Below are 22,530 nucleotides of genomic sequence, written 5' to 3' on the forward strand. Positions count from 1 at the left end.
AATGATAGATGACCTACCATTGCTGGCAAAAGTCGTGTAGTTACTATATCTTACTAAACCAAGCTTCCTGAGGTGTTTTTGAGCTTGCAGTGCTCTATAAGGAAACCTGTCAGAAGTTCTAGCTTGTTCCTGTCAAGTATGATAAGCCCCTCAGTTCACATCCGGTCGTAATTCTTTGATAGTATATCTTAGCTCTGGATGTATAAAAATAGTGCTTCTTTGGTTATCTTCTCTTTCCATGAAAGCTTTCGTTTAAAGAATGCTGCACTGCACTCCACTCTCGTTTTGTACACGTGTACTATTAAAAGTGTTTAAACCTCTTTCTAGAATAAACTAGTAATATGAATTTTGCGCTGTTGATTGGAAGTATTTAAAAACATTTTTATTGTCTTAGCAATGCTTTGACGTGACGTAAACCGGAGAAATTAAGTGATCATATGACAGAAGTGATCCAAACCCAAGGATAAATTTGGTTGTCATATGACAGAAGTGATCCAAACCCAAAGTAGTCCAGTCCCAAACCCAAGGACATTAGATGGTCATATGACATAAGTGACCCAAATCAAAGGAAATTAAGTGGTCATATGACATAAGTGACCCAGACCCAAGAACTAAAGATGATTGTGCTTATGGTCGTTAAATTTTCAATATCGTGTATTTATACGTGTTTTGAAAACATTTGTAGTACACGCACATTTACGTGTGAGGAAAATAATTAATATATCCCATGAGTAAGTTTTATTTTTAAATTGGTTAAATTTATGAACAAGGAAGGTATGCTTGAAAATGGTTTAGGATCAAATGCTGCTCTGCAGTTTCTCCAAGGAAAAGTAGATCCCTGATTATAGGAGAGTAGGAGGATCCCCGAGACCTGGAAGCTTCGTGTGAATGGGACAACCTTTGTTCTTCCCAGTTCTGGGTTACCGGAGATTCCCACCCTACACTGTCCCGGAAGTGGTAACTATTACTGATCGGGATTTGATTTCTTAGGACCATGGAGTCTATCATTTACAAGTCAGCCAGGTCCATCCAAAATGGGACATTCCCATTAATTTTGAATGGCTCGTTCATATCCTCTTTATCAAATAAGAGTTATCTACAATGGTATCAGCATTTGATTCTTGTCACGTTTTTGTCCGTTACTCTTAGCGTACATCTTTAATCAAGTCTAACTTGAAAGATTGATATCTGGGAAATTTGACTACAAGATGGTCAAGTTTATTATGTCTAACGAGAAGATATCGGCCTTTCCAGTATGTCAATGCAATCGGACCATAATCATTCTGTCAATCAGTCATTCTGAAATTACAATAAGCCTTGTTTTGATTGTAACGCTCGAATCATTTTATGACGTGGATGGTATCTGTGAAAAATCTCAACATTCAGCATCCTGGATGGTTACATTATAATTGTTTCATAAAACATTTGTGTGTAAATAATATATATGCTTATTTTTTATCGAAGTAAGCAGAAAGAGGTCAAACACATTAAAACAACTTTGGGGAATGTTATGTTCAGTATAACGAATTTTATTTAAGAAATGTTTTTAGGCCATCGGTGGCCGTTTCGTATTTTTTAATATTTTATAAATTCGTAGTGTTTATCCATACTTACGTAATTTTCTAATGTGTTCCAATGAATTTTTAACTAAACACTGAAACAAACGTACAGTACTCAAAGAAATAGTTTTATGTTTTGAACTCACCATTTGTTTTGTACTTTAACCTTAACCCACTGAGCACTCAAGAGATTTTAATGTGTAGAAATTTTAAAGTAACATTTTAAGTCATAAAAGAATAACGTGTACGAATCAGAAAACCCGTTAGCGTATGTATTAAAACAAAAACGTAATAAAATACACATAAATCAAACATACATTTTTAGCAGCCAGAATTCTATGCAGATGACAGGGGTTTGGAGACTTGGCAGGTAGCCTACTTGGAGAATATTATTTAGAGTGGGAGAGCCATATTGTAGAGCTCTTAGTTTTCCCAGTCACCGAGCTATTAATCTGGGTAGCCAAGGCCACATAAGACATCTTGATTCATTACAATGATCTACCTATTAGTTAACGTCCATCGCCGTAAGAATACATAAAACCCAAATACCATACCACTTATTCATAATGTCAATCACCAAACCTCGAATGGATTGAGATGAAATGCGGACGCATAATAAAATTAATTGTCTCGCCTATTGGATTCTTGCTAAGGAAAGGCTTAAGCATTTCGCAATTCTACTGCAAAAAACTTAAACACTCTTTAATCTCTATGTATCGGAACTAAAGGAAGCTTTTTCAATTCACAAAAAAAAAAAAAAAACAACCATTTAGGGGTAGAGTACGATAAGCGGACCCGGTTTTTTTATATAGATTAGTACAATAATAGATACTTAATATTCAATTATTGAATACGCGTTTATAAATCATATTATAAACATATCTATAGTCATAATCACAATTATATTTTAAATGTAAATAACTAATACAACGCACATAGCGATAATCTTATAAATAATAAATGAGCTCTAACGATGAAACAAACTATTAGAACTGGAAATAGGAAAAACTCACAAATAATAATGAAATGATAATAACATAAATACGCTTATTACAGGTAATACGAAATATCGAAATATGCGTAATTATTTATATATAATAATAATAATACGGTACTTTATTTTCCACCATTTACAAAAAAATACAAAACAATATACATTCTTTGGAAATACACTGACCAAAAACCAGTAGCTGGTCAGCGTAACAAAAACAAAACAATTACAAAAATAAAATAAAAGAGTCCTTTCCTAATAAAAACAATATTCCAGCCAACAAGCTGCTCTCCATGACGTCTGCATCTGATTAAAACGTCCAGAGGCATATAATGAGAAACAGTACACATTTATACACACATACATATAGTATACATAAATATACAATACAATAGACAAAGTTGCCATTCACTAACCTGTATTCACAATAAATCTGATACATTGATTAAAAGTTTGGCTAATACCAATTACAAGGAAAAATAGCAAAAAGTTGTAATAATGGTAAAATAAAATAAATTCAGAATTTAGTGTGTTTTGTGTGTATATGCTTTTTCCCGTATAGCGATGATTAAACGTTTTCGAGAAGTTGTTCAAGCATCTTCTCTAGAAAACCGCATTTCTCTTCTGCACGAATACTCACAGAGATGATCTGCAAGCAGGTCGGCTGATATGCCACTTTTTAAACTTCGTTTCACGGTTCTCCACGAGCTTTCGACTGAAAAGAAGATACGTTTATTATATGAAAAAGTGTTTATAGTTGATACAAATTAGTTATTGTTCAAAATCAGTATCGGTTAGTTATATCAAAAGTTATAATTGAGTATTATCGGTTCTCAAAATCGATATAAAAACCGGGTCCGCTTATCGTACCCTACCTCCATTGGGTACCATTTAGAAATAAGCATTGTTCCTTATTACTGAACACATGGTAGGATAGTGTCTGTATTGTCACAATTGCTGCCAACATCTGAAAGGCGTTTAAACTTGTGATATTTTAATGCAGTAGTTAGATTAGTTAGAAAAAGTTAATACCTGTACATACGAGTATGTCAATCTTTGACCGAGTTTGAAAAGTGCATTATCATCGATTTTGGAAATAAATTTCACCATTTTGTTAAATCCTCCTGTTTATTAATTTGGTATTAAAATTTGGAAACTGTAAGTAGCACAATACTTCGTCTAGCCTATTAACTATCATAACAAAATATACTGTATTTAGCAAAAAAAAGGTTAACCAGTAGTTAATTCCGGACAAAATTACAAAATTAATTGTGCATGCGGTGAGAAGTTCACTTACTAAAATTAAAGTTTACTTCTCTTAGAGGCCAAAAACCATCATTTACTACAATAATAACAATTTTCTACTCGAATTTAATCATTTTTTATTTAGCATTTCTCCTTTTGTTTCAGTTTTTATTTTCATATGTTTATTTTGTAGTAAGTTTAAACTAAGTATGAATAAACTATAATATTGTAATAATTTGTATTAGTACTATTAAGAAACAAATTCAGGTTTAAAAGCATAAAAACCATTTTCAACTAAATGTTTTAGTACATTGTTACCTACATTCTTGTCATTATTTAAATTTATTTGAGCTCATCCAAGGTAGATCTGCATTATATTATAACTATTACGATACTCATTATTTCAAGATTATTGAGCTCAGGAAAATTTGAATCTTTATTTACTGCTGTTAAAGCTATTGTTCAATTGATGCCCACACAATCTTATCTAGAGTACAACAACCTACAAATAGATTCTGACGTTAGGACCACCTGTATTTGTGGGCTGCGAGATAGCTGGCTAGTCGTTACGGTTTCTATGACGATTGCAAAAGAATGAATACAAAATATTCACGACCCAGTGTGAATACAAAGTAAGGGACCGGTGTGCAATACTGCCGCGTGTGCAGCATTTGTCAGGTTTGGTGCATTGATGGACGTATGCAGTGACTGACTGACTTGACTGGCTCGCGATGTGTGACCGGCATACGAATGTCATGTGACCAGGGACGTCCTGACGTCACTCTCGTTTGGTGCATACAGCGAGTCACGTGATCAATCACTCTTTTTTTCAGTCCATTTTAAGAGTGTCTTTCATGCAATTTATTTTACTTTGGTATTTATTAAATGTTCGGTAGTCCCCATGGGCGTACTTATGGGGGGGGGCTAGCCCCCCCCCGAAATTTAGAAAGTCATACATTACAATTTGCACCCCGTTGTTAAACATATATGAGGTCTTAAAGGTAAAAAAATTTCCAGTGGGAAGATTGCCGAGCTTTTTTAACTCTATTTTTGAAGTGTATTTTATATTTTTTAGACCACCTAGTGAGTCAGATCCCCTTCCGTAATAATTTTCTATATTTACTAGATTACTGAATGTTATAAATTAGTAAAAAAATACGTTCAAAATATTTTGCCTTGCAAGTATAAACCTATTAAAACTCTAAATTAATTTCGATATTATTTTCGACTGTAACAAATTTTCAAGGGTTAAGGGAGTTTAAAATGTATTCAGTTTCGTATATAGATTAAAAGTTCAAGTCATAGTTAAGATATACGCTACATATATATTTTTATTTTATTTATTAATGTTTTGTGGATTGTGAAGTTAACCCCACTCAGGTTAATGAACAATAAAGTAGGCTATTATCTAGACCTTTTAAAATCGGAATATACTTTCTATTTAGCATCTCAAACATCATGCCAGGATACAGGGTGTCCACGAATTACTCTATCAAACTTCACCATTTGATTTCTTAGGTCGAAGTAAGTAAGAAATGTCATAAATGTACTATCTTACTTGGTTTACCGTCTGTCTGTTTGTGTTTTTTATGAAAAAGATTATTTTTGAACTGAATGAAGGTAAAAGTTTCAGAAAAATATCACACCAGGTTTAAAAATAGCGGCCATACCTTATTTTCAAACTATAATAATTAAAAAACGTGAAATTTTGTGAAAATTGTGCAGGAATGAAGTATGAATTATGAAGTACTGGGCACTTTCAGATAAACATTTTGATGCCAAATTTATTTCTGCAAAAGATAATAACGTTGTCATAAAGGTTTTACTGAGCGCAATCTCTCATTGAAATCGCCAATCGAGTTATTGATGTTAAACTGCTGGTTAATGATAAGCTGATTGTTACCTAACAGCTGAAATGACCTTCTCATTGTTGTCATTTTTGAACAAGTATTATTAAATGTTCATAGATGCATTACATGTAATTGCCGACTTTATCTTCAAAAATGTTTTATTTGTTCGTGTATGGTAACCAAATATCAGTTATCAAAACGACAATAGTAGTTTAAACAATTGTATAATTAAAATATTTACTTTAAATTCAAAATATTTACTAAATTCAATTAACTTAACTGTTCATTACGTAAAGTTTCGATGATTATTAAATGTAATAGTTTAGCTATTACTATTGTTGTTGATTGAATTTATTAGACTTATTAAAGGTAAGAAAAATATACAATAACGAAATCATTGTACGTTGAACATTTCGATACATTTAATCCTGATGGCAATATAATTCTTATAAATTTTGTACAGTTCATACATTTTACTTAAGTCGATTTAAAAAATAAAGTTATATGTAATATTCTATTTCTTGATGGTATAATTGGCTATTGAATATAAGCATTATGATGCAGAATTGTTGTTTATTAATTCCGTTTTTGTTGAGTAGTCAATTCATGTAAAATCCATTGTTTTTGTAAAAATATAAATCTCAGTTTTTGTGTACCGTACATACAGATCCTGAATCTTTAGTATCGATTGAGACTTCAGTTATATGTTGTGTATTACCTGATCAATGTGTTACACATTTGTAAGTTAAATCAAGTAAAAACTTGTACACGACACTACCGGGGTAATAAAGTCACGTGTTGTTGCAGATTCGTGTTGTTCAAACGCCATTACGAGAAGTACTTGGACATCTCGCAGAAGTACGAGGAGGCCCGGAACATCGCGTACTACTTGGAGGAGAAGTACCACGAGATTAAGGTAGGATTTACACTGTGTTACGTGTTACTGGAGTTTCTTCAGATGTAACTAACTACGAGTGATTACTGTATAGAGTTAATCTTTGATTGTATTAGTTACACAAGAGATAACTCATCCAATGCTATAAATTGAGGCACGGATAAAGTGAACGCTTAGACTGTCATCTGTGGAGTGAGAGCTCAGGTAGCGAATATTATTGAACGATAACAATCAAAGTTACGTGGCGCAGCCCTAGCGTCAGACCTCAGAACTAACTCTAATGATCACCCGGACCTCAAACCATCTCCGTATGAATGGCTAATACAATCAAAGGTATAATTTACATTATTGTAATGCATCACTTATTTACAACAATGAGCTTCACATGATTGTTACAAATCGATGTCTTAGACCTTTCGGGGTTAAGTGTGAGCATCAAGAATTTTGCAAATCTTTTGTTGTATTATTGTAATGCATCACTTATTTACAACAATGAGCTTCACATGATTGTTACAAATCGATGTCTTAGACCTTTCGGGGTTAAGTGTGAGCATCAAGAATTTTGCAAATCTTTTGTTGTATTATTGTAATGCATCACTTATTTACAACAATGAGCTTCACATGATTGTTACAAATCGATGTCTTAGACCTTTGGGGGTTAAGTGTGAGCATCAAGAATTTTACAAATCTTTTGTTGTAGTATTCACATTTCTTATTCAATTTCTACCTTTTTTATTTAATTTCAATATGAAATAAATTGCAATATAAAGTGAAGTAAAGTAAAGATGTCTTATTTTACCAAGCAAAGTTAGGGCTAAGAAGCCCTCTCTAACACTTAACCTGGGGACCAACGGCTTAAAGGTGACTTCCGAACCACCAAAAACGGCCGGGCAGGCGGGCTGCTTGCTTGCAAGGACAGAATCACTCAGCGATCACCAATCCAAGCAGCAGCCACGCTCGACATTGCTTGATTCGGTTATCTTGCGATAACCGCTGTACCCGCTACACTGCACCATTGGCAATATAGTTTAAAAGTTCTTTCTCTAAGTTTTTTTTATCATATTATTAAGGCGAAATTTTGAGGTTTAGATTTTGTAATCCACAAAGTTGAACTAAATCGTACGATCTTTTTCACCAGCTCAGTCAGAATTCTTATCGCGTGAGGATGGCCAGATTAATTGAGTTCTCAGAGTCGCAATATTATCGAAAGAGCAGTGTTTACCAGTACAAGTCTGGAGGCGCTTTCTTTGGTCTGAGACCTCCGAAGCTCACGCTACTCTCCCCCCCCCCCCCCCAAGACAGGCGCCCACCACACAGGTGCCGGCAGGAAGCGACAGGGTTATGTATAGCGCGGATCGGCTGGGCCAAACAACGGATAAAAGGAACGGAAATAAGTCTGTGTTGTGTTTAGGCACTTGAGATGTAATCACTTCCTGGCTCGTCGAGGCTCGAGTGCCCCCTCAACTTTATTGTGCCCGCCCTCCCCCAGACTTTTAATTTTAACACTAGACTTTTTAAAATCCCCTCCATCACCACTTTCTTTTTTCACTATTTTGCTGCTCAGTTTAGGTGAAATGCAGCAGCAGATTGGATGACAAGATAAAATTTGTTACATTCAAGATTTTTTTGTCCGTTTATTTGAGGTTTAAAGTTTTATTTTGAACAATTTTGAACAAGAAAACACTATTTTTAGTCAGGATGAAAATATGGTCCCTGTTAAAAAGTTATAGGCCAAGCTCTTAAGAGATGGCTTGAGTGGAATTACTTTGAGCTTTCCCATAAAAAACAATGTTAAAAACTCGTGCACTTTGACGCTCTTAATTTAGATCGTTGCATAATGAGAGATTTCCTATTTTAAGATGTACGTTCAAAAGCTTTTTAGTTTTTTGTTAAGTATATACATATTTTAATTTAAACGATTAAGTACATGAAGTTTCGCATTTTTTCTGAATAACTATAAAAACTATCGAAAAACCTAAACGCGTTTGGGTGCGTATTAATTATATCTTTAAAATTTGACATCTTCCATACTTTTAGGGCTGAAAATAAGGAAAACACTGCATAAAGGTCAATATTGCTTTTTGAAAGCTGCAGTCAAGATGGGCGATAGTACAGCTGATTTTTAAATCGTATTCTTTTGAGATATAACCCGAATCTCATGATGCCAGAATCTTATACGTTGGTGCCAGAATTTAAAAACAAAAACCTGCACAAAATAAAAATTTACATTCTTGAATAATTTTTAAATTGAATAAAATGTAAATTGGATTAGTTATTAAACGATACATATTTATTTTTCAATGTTTGTAGAAGCCCTAGTCTTTGGAAATAGTCGTAAGAAATAGTGGTATGGTTAAAAGCCTAAGCCTAAAAATAAAAACCATAGTCCACCATATCATACACTAATTCGTCATAAAATAAAAATTAACATTACTGTTTTATTGAGCACAATCTTATAGTCCCATTCGGCGTTGATGAGTTATTAACTAAAGATTTTAAACCATTTATAACACAAAAAGGCAATAAAATTGTACTTGATTCCGTATAAGAATTATAATGGTTGAACCTATCGTTCATTGGATTAGATAAACAAAGTACTGATAATGATAAACGTAACATTTAATTCTTTGTCAGTGCCATTGTGAGCACTTATTGTAGAAAATGTATGTACTTTTAATGCTTTTTTATGCGCCTTCCCACTTTTTAGATGATGACGTTGCGGTTTGTGTTATTTATTCACTAGTTGTTACCCGCGGTTTCGCACGCAATGTCGTAGATTTTCCTCTATAATGAGCACTTCTAGTTCGAATGAATTATATTTCCGACGCCAATGTTGAGTTTGATGAAGAAAATATGTTAAAAAATGTATATTTAAGCTCATTGTAATTTACTATCTATCCTATCCTATCTTAGTATTTTTTTGTTCCATAGTTGATTTTGCGTCTTTCCCGATCAATAAAGTATAAATACATACTCAACTCTGAGAAGCCTACTTTTGTCAAAAGACAACTAAGATATGTTTCATAACAGCCTTTAAATGTAAAGTAAAAGTTAGTATAGAGTACGTTGGCTCTTGTATCTGCACTGCTAGCAGTTACCCGCTCGCTCCTATGAACATAATTTAGTAGGCGTTGCACGTTTATGACCACTGCCGGTTCTGGTGAATTATTTTTACGACGCGAATGTTGAATTTGCTTTTTTCCCAAAATCAAGAAAATATGTTAAAAATGTATATCAATGATCATTGTAGGCCTAATTTTCTCAAATCTTAGTATTTTTTATTACATAGCTGATTTTGCGTTTTTCCCTAGCAATAAGTATATATTTAACTAAGCTGTTAAAAGCCTATTTTTTATTTTTTGTCTTTTATATTTTAGTATTTAAATTTGTAGAATTTTTTAAATATTTTAGAACGTTTAGAGCTGGAATTGGTACATTAGTTCAAAAGTACAGTCCAGCAAAATTACGTCTAGCATAGTTCATGCCGACTGCTTCAAAGCGAATATTCGGAGTCAAATTCTGACTATATTGTATTTTCGGATATTTTTTAAGGTACAGTATATGAGTACTCGCTCAAATCTGAAAAGGCGTGAGCAATAATGTTTACTCCTTAGAAAATTTACACACTATAAATGTAAACCAATTGAAAATAATAAACAATATTTACACAGAACATTTGATTACATTTGGCAAGCTCTTTCAATTCATATTTCACAACTTTAAAGACCAAGACGGGGTATTTTTTTACTTTAAAGACCAGTGGGACGTAGCCCGTTGGGGTTTACTAAACAAGAATAGGCCCATATTCATAACAGGGACCGTAAGAATGTCCGTGTAAAATTCTAGTACAATCGGTTGAATAGTTTAAAACGGTTAACGCGTGAAAACAAAACAAACAAACAAATGAACTTTTGCGTTTATATTATTAGAATGTAAACTTATACGATGTATTAGTAAATATAGAAATGCGCTACACATATAAATTAGTAGAATGATAAAAATATGTACAGAGACTGAATTTAATGGTAAATTCTTATATAATGAAAGCTCCGTCACCATCACAGCCAAACATTCACTCGGCAGTTTCACCACGGAAAATGCCGCGATCTTTGATGAAGCTTGCCATTAGGCGCGTCCCCTCGCGGACCGTATCGTTTCAATATCTCTCTCCTGAAAGGTCGTCAATGATTCACGTTCACGCAATCGGCTGGAAAGTAAATAGGAGGTTGCGGCGTGGCGTTCGGTCAGGACGTATCCAATATGTACGGATTAGTAACGAAAGCTGCGTGAGTGCGAGTCGCATGGTCACCGATCAACAGGTGTTACGTAACGACGAGCGGGTTGGCGGGAAAGTCGGCCATGTTGGCGCGCTGCGGGCCACGCATTCTTGCAGTAACGAGCTAGTGCGGTGCCGGTCCCGCCGCACCACATCCTGTGTTCCCTCTGTTTACCACTCGTATTTAATTAGCTCCCAAATATGATTATGTGGGAAGCAATAATTCCTACACCTTGTCACGGCCAACTTGGGTCCACTTTCAGATTTCCGAGAAGCAATTGCTTCACGGGACGAAAACTTAAAACAGGATTGACCGGTCGTCCCTGTTCTTTCATCACGACTGTTGGAATTCCCCGAGTCTAGTGATCTGAAACATTATATTTATAAAGATGCCCTAGTTACAACATAGTTACGAAGTCACCAATGTAGATTTATTTAATTAATGAGTACAAGATTGTAGTAATTTATTAAAAACATTAGGTAGTTTCTTGGCACAAAAAACGTGTGCTGTAGAGCATCCCGCTTTGTTTAATTAAGGTGCACTCATAAAGATGTCTAATTTATACAATTTAACGTTCTCAACGGCTTGTAAGCGTTGTGGGTGAGTCGACAAAGGGTTTAGTTCGGTCGGCGGAGCGCGAATTCGGCCGAGCGGTCTAACAAGGATGTTAACGCACTTTGGAGCGTGACGTCCTTGGCGGGTCATCCAAGGTCGACCACCTGCGGCTCGACAGCCGGGCCCGAGACATTCGGCAAGTAACGATACGATCTCCGGCTGTGAGCTGCTTATCTCACAAGGAACCCTGATCGGACATGGAGATAAGCAGTCAGATTGAAGACTATCTGGTCCCCTCGCCCCGTAATGAGATCTCAGTCGCTTTATTATGAGTACTGTGTGTGGGCAACTAGCTGACTGCTCGGTACTGCCCACACAGCGCTGTTGTGGTAGGTTGGAATTGGAATGTGACGGCATGGTAGTTGTCCTTGGTGCTTTCATCCACCTCTAAGCTCATCCGCCTTAACCGGCCGAAGATATAATGGCTCCTGGGTTTTTACGATTTGTCTACTCCTAGTCCCATAGAGGTGAACCGAAGGTCTAATGGCTCCTGGGTTGTTACGATTTGTCAGCATCTAGTCCCATAGAGGTGAACGTCCCTGCCCTGGACCAGCTCGTATTTTAAAACGGAAGTACAGGGAGATCTCGAGGATATAGAAGCAGGGTAAAATCATAAGTTCCTTAAAGGCACTTTTACACGACTCCTTCGGTTTTATTTTTCAAATAACATGAACAGCCTTATTTTATACTCTAAATACCCTTTCAAATTGGTATCTAGAACAGCTGTCCCACAATATCAGGCCATAAGAGAAATGTGGATGTACCAGCTCAAAGTTAGTAAAATATATAAGAATAAAAGGTTTTGTAAGGTTTCCCAAAAGGGACCTTTGAATATACGCTATTAATGTGATCAAACCAGGTCAACTCTTGATCGAGATGAATTCTCAGATTTTTTTATAAAATCAGTGTCCTCTAGGAAAGCATTATATCCATTACAGCAGACCTGTTCTTGTAATCTTGTTGCCAGAAGTTTGTCCCTCACATTGTTTTGAAAAGAACTAGATGCATGGGTTCAACTCAAGAAGTGAATTTTTAGGCCGTGCTTTATTCTTGCCGCAAAGCAAAGAATCGTATTATATAATACTACAATGTAAGTCTATTGCTCCTAATTTTAGTTTTGGATTGATGAATTCAGTTAATTGGCGTAAATAAGAAACAACACTAGTCCTAAGGTGGGTCTCTTATAGACACCATAGGCCATGTCAATTTTAGCTGACAAAGTATTCGCGTTCTGCACACACTATATGACAGAAGTTAGTAACTCTTGTAACACATAGTAACACATACTCTCTGTCATTGAAGTAAGACAAAACCAATCGTATGGCAGACCTAAAACACTTGTATGTAATCGGTGCAGCAATGCATCATGATGCACCCAGATGAATGTTTTGGGGAAGTCGAGAAAAATTCGTACACCTGTTTGCTCCTATCCAAGCCATCCACAGCGTAGTTAATCAGATTTGTCTCTGCGTCTAACGTAATTTTGATTTTCCTGAAACTAAATTGTTCGTGGAATAGAATTTCAAATCGATGTAAAAGAAAAATGTTAGCCCCATCTGGAAAATGTTGTTTAAAGATTTTACTGAGTCCTGGGTAGAATTGAAATAGGACGATAGTTGCTTGTGCGGTAAAGATCGCATTTTATTGAAAATTTAAATGGCTTTTGCGTAAGATAGGTGGTAGGGTTGCAGCGTCCAGCTATGATTGTGTCTATATAGGGGAAGGTAATGTTATCCAGCAAGCCACGGCCTTTCGGACAGAGTATAATATAAGATTGAACTACTTAAAATATAGGTCACAAAACATTATAAGTGTTTCGAAAAAAAATTTTAATTTTAATTGTTGACTCGAAATATGAAGTTTCACTAGGTTTTGTAATATAGCCTCCCTGGACCGCAGACGTGGACGCAACGTTCCGTAGCCTATAAACGATGGCCGGCCGGCCCATTGTTAGGTGAATGCCCGTTACATCAGTATGTACTGCATGCTCTATACCCAGGAAACACGCGCATTCTCTTCGCGCACCCGTACAGGTACAAGTACCGGAAACTTCCGGGTCGCACGTTCTCTGTGCTTTGCATAACACACAGAGTACACTTCCGCCCCCTGAGCTGGGTCTGGCATTAGCGCGGTTATTAAGAACTAATCGGCGGTAAACCTAAATATCAAAGCTGTTCTTGTGTCACAAGTAGCAGCATGCGGCAGGCGTGGTTGGAATATAAAGTCTTTCTACACTCTTAACAAAACTTGTCACTCTAAATTGATTTTCAAAGTCAATACTTTAAAGTAAAGAAAAGTAGTCTTATTTTACCAGGCGAAGTTAGGGCTAAGAAGCCCTCTCTAACACTTAACCTGGGGACCAACGGGTTAAAGGTGACTTCCGAACCACCAACGGCCGGGCAGGCAGACTGCTAGGCAAGGTCAGGATCCCTTGGCTATGTCAACCTAGAATTTGTGAAGGTACAACGAAGAGTACAAACTACAGTTAATTGAACAAATCATACCAATATGTTGTGTGGCACGCAAGAGTTACAACAAACATGACTGTGTCAGAGTTTTTTTCTGTGTGGTACATTTGTTGAGTGCAGATAATCCGTTCCCTTGGGCTGGCATAATAGTACGGTTATCAGGTTTTCGGAGATTTGCCATCGTTCACGTTAAAAAAACGTTTCGAGGGTTGAAATCTATTCTCTTCTTCAGGTTACAAAAAAGCTTATAGCGAACTCGTCCAAGTCTGGTTTACCATTTGAGCAATTTGATAGTCAAAAAAATCCAAACTCATACCTAAATAACACCCACAAGAGACTGAGGGAAATATCCAAGCATGTATGACTGAGAGTCCAGAGTGACTAATGCGAGTGCAAACCTTGTTACTGTCTACACATAACAAGGGTAGTGAACAACTCGTCACCACCCACCGGAGACGATGAAAGACTGAGAAAAACATTGAAGTGGTAGTGAATATTGTTGAAAATATGCCGTGAAGTATATGTTATGTCATCACGAGTATTTTCCAAATCTGAAAATGAAATATTAGCTTACTCTTGTTATTGCACGTCTAGTAGAATTAATGTTGATCCTATATTTGTGAATATATATGCAAATGAAAAAAGAGTAAAGAAAGAATTCAACATTTCTTGTTAAACAGTAGACCCTAACTACGTTTTGTGTCTTTAAAGAATAATAGTAACCATTTCTGAATGGAACAATTGAAGATGCCATTCCACGCGTAATTAGTTTGTTTGCCAGAACAATAGCAAAGATCGCGGATTAGCTCCCGGCTGGGCGGTGGAGAGCGGCGCGGCGCGGCAAGCCCCGCCCTATCTCGCGGCGTTACACTAAGTGTCGGGTGTAATCCCGATCCGGCCAGTGAAATGGGCCGCCACCGCAATTACTCGAAAGTCGGGTGTTCGGCCGCAACAATGGGCGGAATGGCGAGATCGCGTTGCCGAACGGCAGGCAGATCTATGCTACAGCAGCTGAGTAGAAAGCTGGGCGGTTGTCCGACCCTCTTCCGGCCACCCTAGCCCGCGGCTGCGCCACCTGGGCGGCCACAGATGTGGCGAGGACAAGGCAGTTCTCACGGTTTTGGAGACAGGGTCGCGAGTTGAAACATTCATAGGCTCCTGGAGCTAAGCTCAATGTTTTTGAGAAGAGGCAAAATCATTTTTGCTCAACACAGGATAGAAGTTTAGGGGGGCTGAGAAGTATGGAGACTCCTAATTATCTTACTTCACTTCTACAGGGTGTAAGAAAATCACAAAACGTTTCCAATTAGTTGGTTGTTCGTACAAATCGATTATTTGTTCCGATCAAGTAATGATTTGTATTCGGACTCCAATTTTATTTACCAACCAATAAAATTAAGAGTGTGGTAGATAAAGCAGATGTGATGAGGATAAAGAAATCTTTTCTATTCTTTTTTTAGAAAAAGGAGACGCCGATCTCCTTTTATGCCTTATTCTGCCCGTCCTCATGGGTCACTGGCCTGTGCGAGGATCCTATCAAACAAGAATAAGGGAGAGAGTCGCTACAATACAAGGTGGGTGGTACTGATAAAAAGTGCAAGGGTCACAGACAGGATTCGGACCTGCGCTATCTCTAACTCAGACTCAAAGTCGAACATCTTAGACCGCTCGGCCATCGGCACTAGAAAAAACCGATCTATTTGTAATATATCCATGATCTATAGCTTACTTACCACGATATGATACTATCTATTCCTGATTGCTTATTGTTTCTTCTAGTGCCTGTATCATCGCCCCTCGATCTTGTATATATACATATCTTCAGCTATGTTTTCGTAAATCTGATTTGAAAAATGGCCCAAGCTACTACCTTAACTGTCTATGATTCTTCCTGGAACCATACAAATATTATTTTTCCTGCCTTAAGTGCTGTGGCTGTGGAACTAAAAAAATAGAAAAAAGGCAGATTGTGAAGCCAAGGGAGAATTTGAGATCATTGATGTCATCTCTGGGTGATGCCTCCCAACTTTGTGACCATATTCCTTGGACACGAGCAGACGAACATCTGCGGTACGGAGCGGAGCGGCGGCCAAGGGCGAGTAGCGGTACGGGTTTATTATGTTAAATGAGCCATCCACCCAACTTTTAATTGGGACGCTGAACTTTATTGCGGCAGCTCAACTCCTGTCCGCTCTGAATTGCGAGATAATTATCGGCGAGCTGTGGGCGATAATCGGTTCTTGCAGGGTCTTCCCCGTCTCCGGTTTAGTGGTTCACTTTTTACGACATCTTTCGCAGGGACGTGCCTTTGGGAGAAGTGAAGGGGAGATAAAATAAATTAATGTCCCACCTATGAATAACACGTTGACTGCCAATGTCTCGACCTACTTGACACTGTCTAGATGTTTCTCACAGTGTACACGAGACTTTAGCACTGTAAGGGTTAAAAAAAGAACTGCACAGTCTAGATTGATATCACATGGAATACTAAGTAATGAGACTAGCAACGCCACTTTGATCTGGCAACAATGAATTGGCTGTGATTGGAGGGGTGGTAGAGGAACATGTGATCCACCTTCAGTACAAGATTGACCTCGCTCATGTCATTTGGTTGTGCGTACCGATTGTTTTTTGTTAAACAGTTTTTTGTTTTGTGTTCCAAAAAATGAGTGACATGAATTTCGAGTAACGGTGTGCTATCAGGTGTGGTTCGGACTGGGGAAAATGCAACGGAAACTCATGCTACACTTCAGCAGGCCTACGGAGATAGTGTTTTGTCAAGAGCCTAGATTTTTCGGTGGTGTAAAGCATTTTCAGAAGGAAGAGAATCGATTGAAGATGAACCACGAAGCGGAAGGCTTTGATCTTCTAGAACTGATTAGAATGTCGACAGAACCCGGGATCTTGTGCGATCAGATCGTCGGTTGACAGTCAGAATGATCAGGGAAGAGTTAAATTTGACTCACACCATCGTTCATCAAATTTTGACCAATGAATTGGGGATAAGAAAAATCTGCGCAAAGTGGTAACAAAAATTCTTTCAAAGACCAGAAGAACATTAGAAAGGAAAGGTGCCTTAACATTTTGGATTCTATTCAAAATGACTCCCATTTTCTGGACCGTGTTATTTACTGAGTACGACACAAAACCTCTCAAAGTCCAAAAAACAAGGATAGCGAAGTCGAAAATCAAATGCATGCTGATTTGTTTGTTTTATATTCACAGAATCATCCACAAACAGTTTCTACCTCATTGCCAAACAGTCAATTAACACTTTTACCGGGAGGTTCTTGAAGTACTTCGAAAAAGGGTCATTCGTGTGAAACCAAGCATCAAGAACAAGTGGGTGTTGCATCATGGTAATGCTCCTTGGCACACAGTAATTTCCATAAACGAGTTTTTGGCCAGCAAAACGTTCTTGTGGATCCTTAACCTCCTTATTCGCCTGACGTGAGCCCTTGTGACCTTTTTCTCTTCCCGAAGTTGAAAAATGGCCTCAAAGGAACTCATTTTGAGACACTAGAAAGCATTCCAAAGGCTGTGACCGACTAGCTAAAGACTATTCCAGTATCGGAGTTCCAGCACTGCTTTGAGGAGTGGAAGAACCGACTCCAGAGCTGTGTGGCTTCAGAAGGAAATTTTATTTTGAAGGTGAGAATATGCAATTGTAAATATTTTAAATATTTTTTTTTTTAAATCGGTCTTACTACTTAATTTACACTTGAATTACCTCATATACTTGAATTAGTCCAAATTGAAATTCTGGAATGACAGCATATTCTGGATGGGTAAGGTTAGTGGTATGCGCCGCCTCATGTCGAGATTCACGAGAAAGAATTTAGAGCATTAATCTCAAGTTATGTGCCTTCGGAAGAAGGATAAGCTAGCTGTGAACCAATCTTTTCAGTCAAAACAGGAGTGGCGCGCTCTTAGGGTAGCAAGAATCTTTAATTCTTCGGGAACCCTTTCAACTCCAATAGTAATTTCCCCAGTAGACTAGACTTATCGAACTGCCCTTGCACCCCAGAATCATTTGCAGTTAGTGATGTGCCGCTCCTAGACAACCATAAGGTAACACATCTGTTTTTGCTGTGTAGGTTATATTGGAAGGTTAAACCAGGCAGAAGTGAACCCTCTAGGACAATCAGTTTAATGGGTTTGGAAACTACTGTCATCTCGGTCAATTTTTAGATTTCAGGTAGTCCACAGTTACTTACATCACTTCTCTTACTTACTTACTTCTCAAGGAAACTGCAGCTTATAAGATCCTAATCAATATTCTCCACAGAACCCCAATTTATGTTCACCTGCACGTCGCCCTTGAGCGCCTTAGAATACGGTGAAGTAACATGTCGGTGATGCAAACCTCGCCTATGTTTGAGCACTGCGAATCGCTGGTTTATTGCTTAGTGTATAATGCCGTGAAATTAGCGCCATTTTCCTCGCTGTCGTCAGTGCAAAACACTATGCGACCATTGCACTATTGCACAACGATCAACATTGCGCTCTCGTGTTCCGTCCTACTTACGACCTATCCTTCGTTTTGCTATTTTTTCCGGTGTTTTACAAACCATCCTTCGTAACAGCGTTTCATTGTTTTGCGATCTTACAAATTTTGCAGCTGAACGGAATCTTTTTTTCAAATTCAGATCATTTCGAAATTTAATATTGAATTGTGATGTGAATCATTCGTCTAAGTTTCTATCCATCCTGCAGTAGATTTACATCTATGACAAGAATTCCTTGACAATTGGGGCCAGCCCAGCGACGACAGATGATCAGCTGTTTGTCACACAGATGTCTGCAGACAGGACACAAGCCGTGTGACGTCACAGTCTAGCGACAGTACAGTAGCCAGACGGATCGTTGGCTGTTCCGTCCCATTTGGTCGCCAGAACACACGTGCTCGCTGTTTCGGGGTATCGCGACATCTGTTGGGCGGATTTCTCCCGATTCCCCTGTTTTTCAGCCCCATTTCTCCCGATCCCGTGGTTAATTTACTGGCTGGTATTTCCAGGAAGAACATCAATCGAGGTCTCGTTAAAGGACTTTGTCATCGTTCCTGTGAAAATTAGCAAATCCGCAGCATACGGAGGGTGAAGACTAATCCGCCACACATGTGTTTCTAATTCCTGATTAAAAACTGATACATGTTGGAAAACATAATCAGTAGCGTATACGAGTGATTCAGTGGACATTGTTGTTTGATTTCTTCGATTATTTACAATAATTAGGCGACATTATGTACTGATCACCAAGTATCCCGAGTACCTCATTGAACTAATTCGCAACTGGTAGTTCGTCGCTTGGATTATAATTGATTATTATTTAAGTAAAGGGAATAATCAATTATAGAATGCTCGTGGTTACTAAGTTGAAACCTACTAAAAATTGAGGAAATTTTTTTACTTTAGCTTTAATGAGTCATAATTCAATTAGTGTTTTTTTAGTTATATTTTTTGCTCAAAGTACCTTTTGCTGACATTTTCAAAACCCTTCGAAAAATAATGTATTTAACACTTTCATAGTTTTGTGAATAAGATAAAAACTAACCACATATTTTATCTCAAGGTATTAACGAGGATCGTTAATTCAACCTCCAATCTCAGGCCATGACGGCCAGACACGTGGCAGGTCCGCGGTGCGCGATGATGCGCAGTAGTCGATCGCGCATCTTCCCCGCTACACTTGCCCCTGCCGAGTTCAAGTAGAGTTTGGGCTGAGCTGCAGTCGCATAAACATGGCCACCTCTATTCATTCTTCCCCCAAATGTAAATTGAGGAGTGTTATTAGTTTCCTGCAAGCAAAAGGGAATAGTACAGCAGAAAATCATTTGGGAATATACCGTATTTACGGAGAAAACGTTATGAGTGTTGGTGCTGTGCACAACACTATCACTCATGTTTTCTCCGTAACCAAGGTACATTCTACAATGGATTTCTGCTTGGCCATGTGGCGGCCATGTTTATGTGACTGCAGCTCAGAACTAACTGACTACTTGAACTCGACAGTGACAAATGTTGTAGCGGGGAAGATGCGCGATCAACTACTGCGCACACTGCGGACCTGCCACGTGTCTGGCCGTCATGGCGTGAGATCGGAGTTTGACAAAAAGACCCTGGTATATGAGAGATATAAAATGTCATAACAAATACCCCTCATGTTTTTAAATATCATATTTTTATACGTGTACTAGCTGTTTCCCGCGGCTTCGCACGCGTCTCTTAAGCTTTGCCCGTATATTTCTTTGCCTTCAAATAGTGTTTGGATATTTTAATATACGTAACTACTGTGTTGTAATTGCAGTTTATAATGTGCAGGCGCTTTGATAACTTTTATATCTTGCAGTACAGCCTGGTGGTTAGTTACATCAATGGGCATTGCGTATAAACCTTCTACATAGAAAAATACAAATTTTCATAGTGATCGGTCCAATAGTTTCTGAGTCTATAAAGGACAAACACACAAACATTCATTTTTATATATTATGATTGCAGAAACAGTTTAAACAAAATTTGTCGTTTCTCTTAAGCTTACTCTATGCTTTAAAACTATAAGTGTAAAGAAATTTATATATAAATATATTTTTTGTCGCATTATATATGTTTACAAAGAACAGCTGATTAAAAATTTGAAAAGACTCTTTCACTTAATAACATATGTTTGCTGCAATGCATTTCTTACGGGTATTTCTGTAACCAGTGGGGCGGAATCCTGAATCGGGAAAGGGATAAAAAGTATCCTATAACCTTCTACAGATCAAGACGAACAAATTAAAAAAAAAATTAGGCGAATCCGTCCAGCCGTTTGTGAGTGATGCTGTTACACACGAACAGTTTCATTTTTATATATATAGATTGCTCAGAGGTGCCAGAGCAATCCAATTAGGTTCTGCCGTTTTCTTTACTTCTGTTGCGTCAAATCAAATTAAATCGTTTATTGGAGCAATTATAACAATACAGGTTTGTGTACACGTCACAATACAATTAAAAACATCGCACAAAGTAATTATTATAAATTTTTAGTCTAAACCAAATGAATCGTACAGATATTTCATACAATGATTGGGGACAGTCTCGTCAAGCCTCTCCGACCAGATGACGGCTCAAACGCGCTTTGAAAATTTTAATACTAGGAGATTTCTTAATAACTTAGGGCATAGAGTTACATATTTTTGGACCATAGAAATATAGTGACTGTTAAAACAAACATAATCCAAACTTTCTATACTGAGCTCGGATCTGTTTCGGGTATTGTAATTATGTTTTAGATTTGGAAAAAAGATTTTTGTGTTGAAAGACAAAATATAAGGGTGTGATAAATAAGTATAGTGAGGGCAACGTTAAGACGCCATCCGATCGGAAACGCTCCCGGCAACTGCCCCCCCCCTGCCCAGGCCCAGACAATCCTAAGAGCTCTCCTCTGCAGAACGTTTCCTCCACATAAAGTAGCTACAGATACCAGACACTGCCATAAGTAGCTACAGATACCAGACACTGCCATAAGTAGCTACAGATACCAGACACTGCCATAAGTAGCTACAGATACCAGACACTGCCATAAGTAGCTACAGATACCAGACACTGCCATAAGTAGCTACAGATACCAGACACTGCCATAAGTAGCTACAGATACCAGACACTGCCATAAGTAGCTACAGATACCAGACACTGCCATAAGTAGCTACAGATACCAGACACTGCCATAAGTAGCTACAGATACCAGACGCTGCCATAAGTAGCTACAGATACCAGACACTGCCATAAAAGGAAGGTGAACTGGAGCTAAACTCAAAATTCAATTGAATCAATCCTTCTTACCATAGGTATGTTATATTAACTTATTGCTCAGTCAAATCTCCAATATGTTAATTTCGTTCTTATTAACTATATACATACAAAAGTCGGGTTATTTACACCATTTATATCTCTAGAATGGCTGTACCGATTGTAATGATCTCTGATTTGTTGAATTTGTCTTTGAGTATCGTAAAAGTTCATTGAAAAAAGTTCAGGTAAATAGAAAAAGATTAGTGTATATTTAAAGATCCTGTTAAACGTTATTAACTGTTCTGCGTAAACATAGTTTTATGACGGACAACCATTATATGTTATACTTACTACTATTTTCAATTTCTGTACTTTTCTTGAAAGCATAGAGTAATCTTGATAATAACAACAATTCTTAATTCAAACATTTCTGCAACCAGTTTTGAGTGCAGAATAATAAAATATCCAGAAAAAAATTTAAGTTTTAGTATAAATATACTTTTTAAATGTAGATAATAACTCTAGGAACTCGAAGTTAGGAAGTTAGGAAAAACTTAATTTTAACTGTAGGAAATATTAAGTATTAGACAAAAATACAAAGTTATTATCTCACTTTTACTATATATTTAAAGAGACTTGTAGCTGGCTTTTGACAAAAGTAGGCTTCACAGACCTGGTTATGTATAGATATATTATCAAGATCGGGGAAACAGGGCAAAATCAACTACGGGACAAAAGAGACCGTAATAAATTACGATGGCCATAAATATTCACATTTGGCATATTTTCTTGGTCGTGGCAACAAAGCAAACTCAACATTGGCGTCAGAAATATAATTCACTCGAACCATAAGTGCTCTCA

The 22,530-nt window shown here is 37.3% G+C and overlaps 1 protein-coding gene across 1 annotated transcript in view; it reads left to right on the top strand.

The window, feature by feature from the left end:
- LOC124357434 (protein Daple-like) overlaps positions 1-22,530 on the top strand; it is a 226,548-nt gene that overhangs the window by 9,551 nt on the left and 194,467 nt on the right. Inside the window, exon 3 of the mRNA XM_046809243.1 lies at positions 6,453-6,561. Within this exon, the coding sequence (XP_046665199.1) occupies positions 6,453-6,561 (109 nt within the window). The remainder of the gene's footprint in view (positions 1-6,452; positions 6,562-22,530) is intronic.

This window comes from Homalodisca vitripennis, chromosome 1, assembly GCF_021130785.1.
Source record: "Homalodisca vitripennis isolate AUS2020 chromosome 1, UT_GWSS_2.1, whole genome shotgun sequence".
In the NCBI taxonomy this organism is placed as follows: domain Eukaryota; kingdom Metazoa; phylum Arthropoda; class Insecta; order Hemiptera; family Cicadellidae; genus Homalodisca; species Homalodisca vitripennis.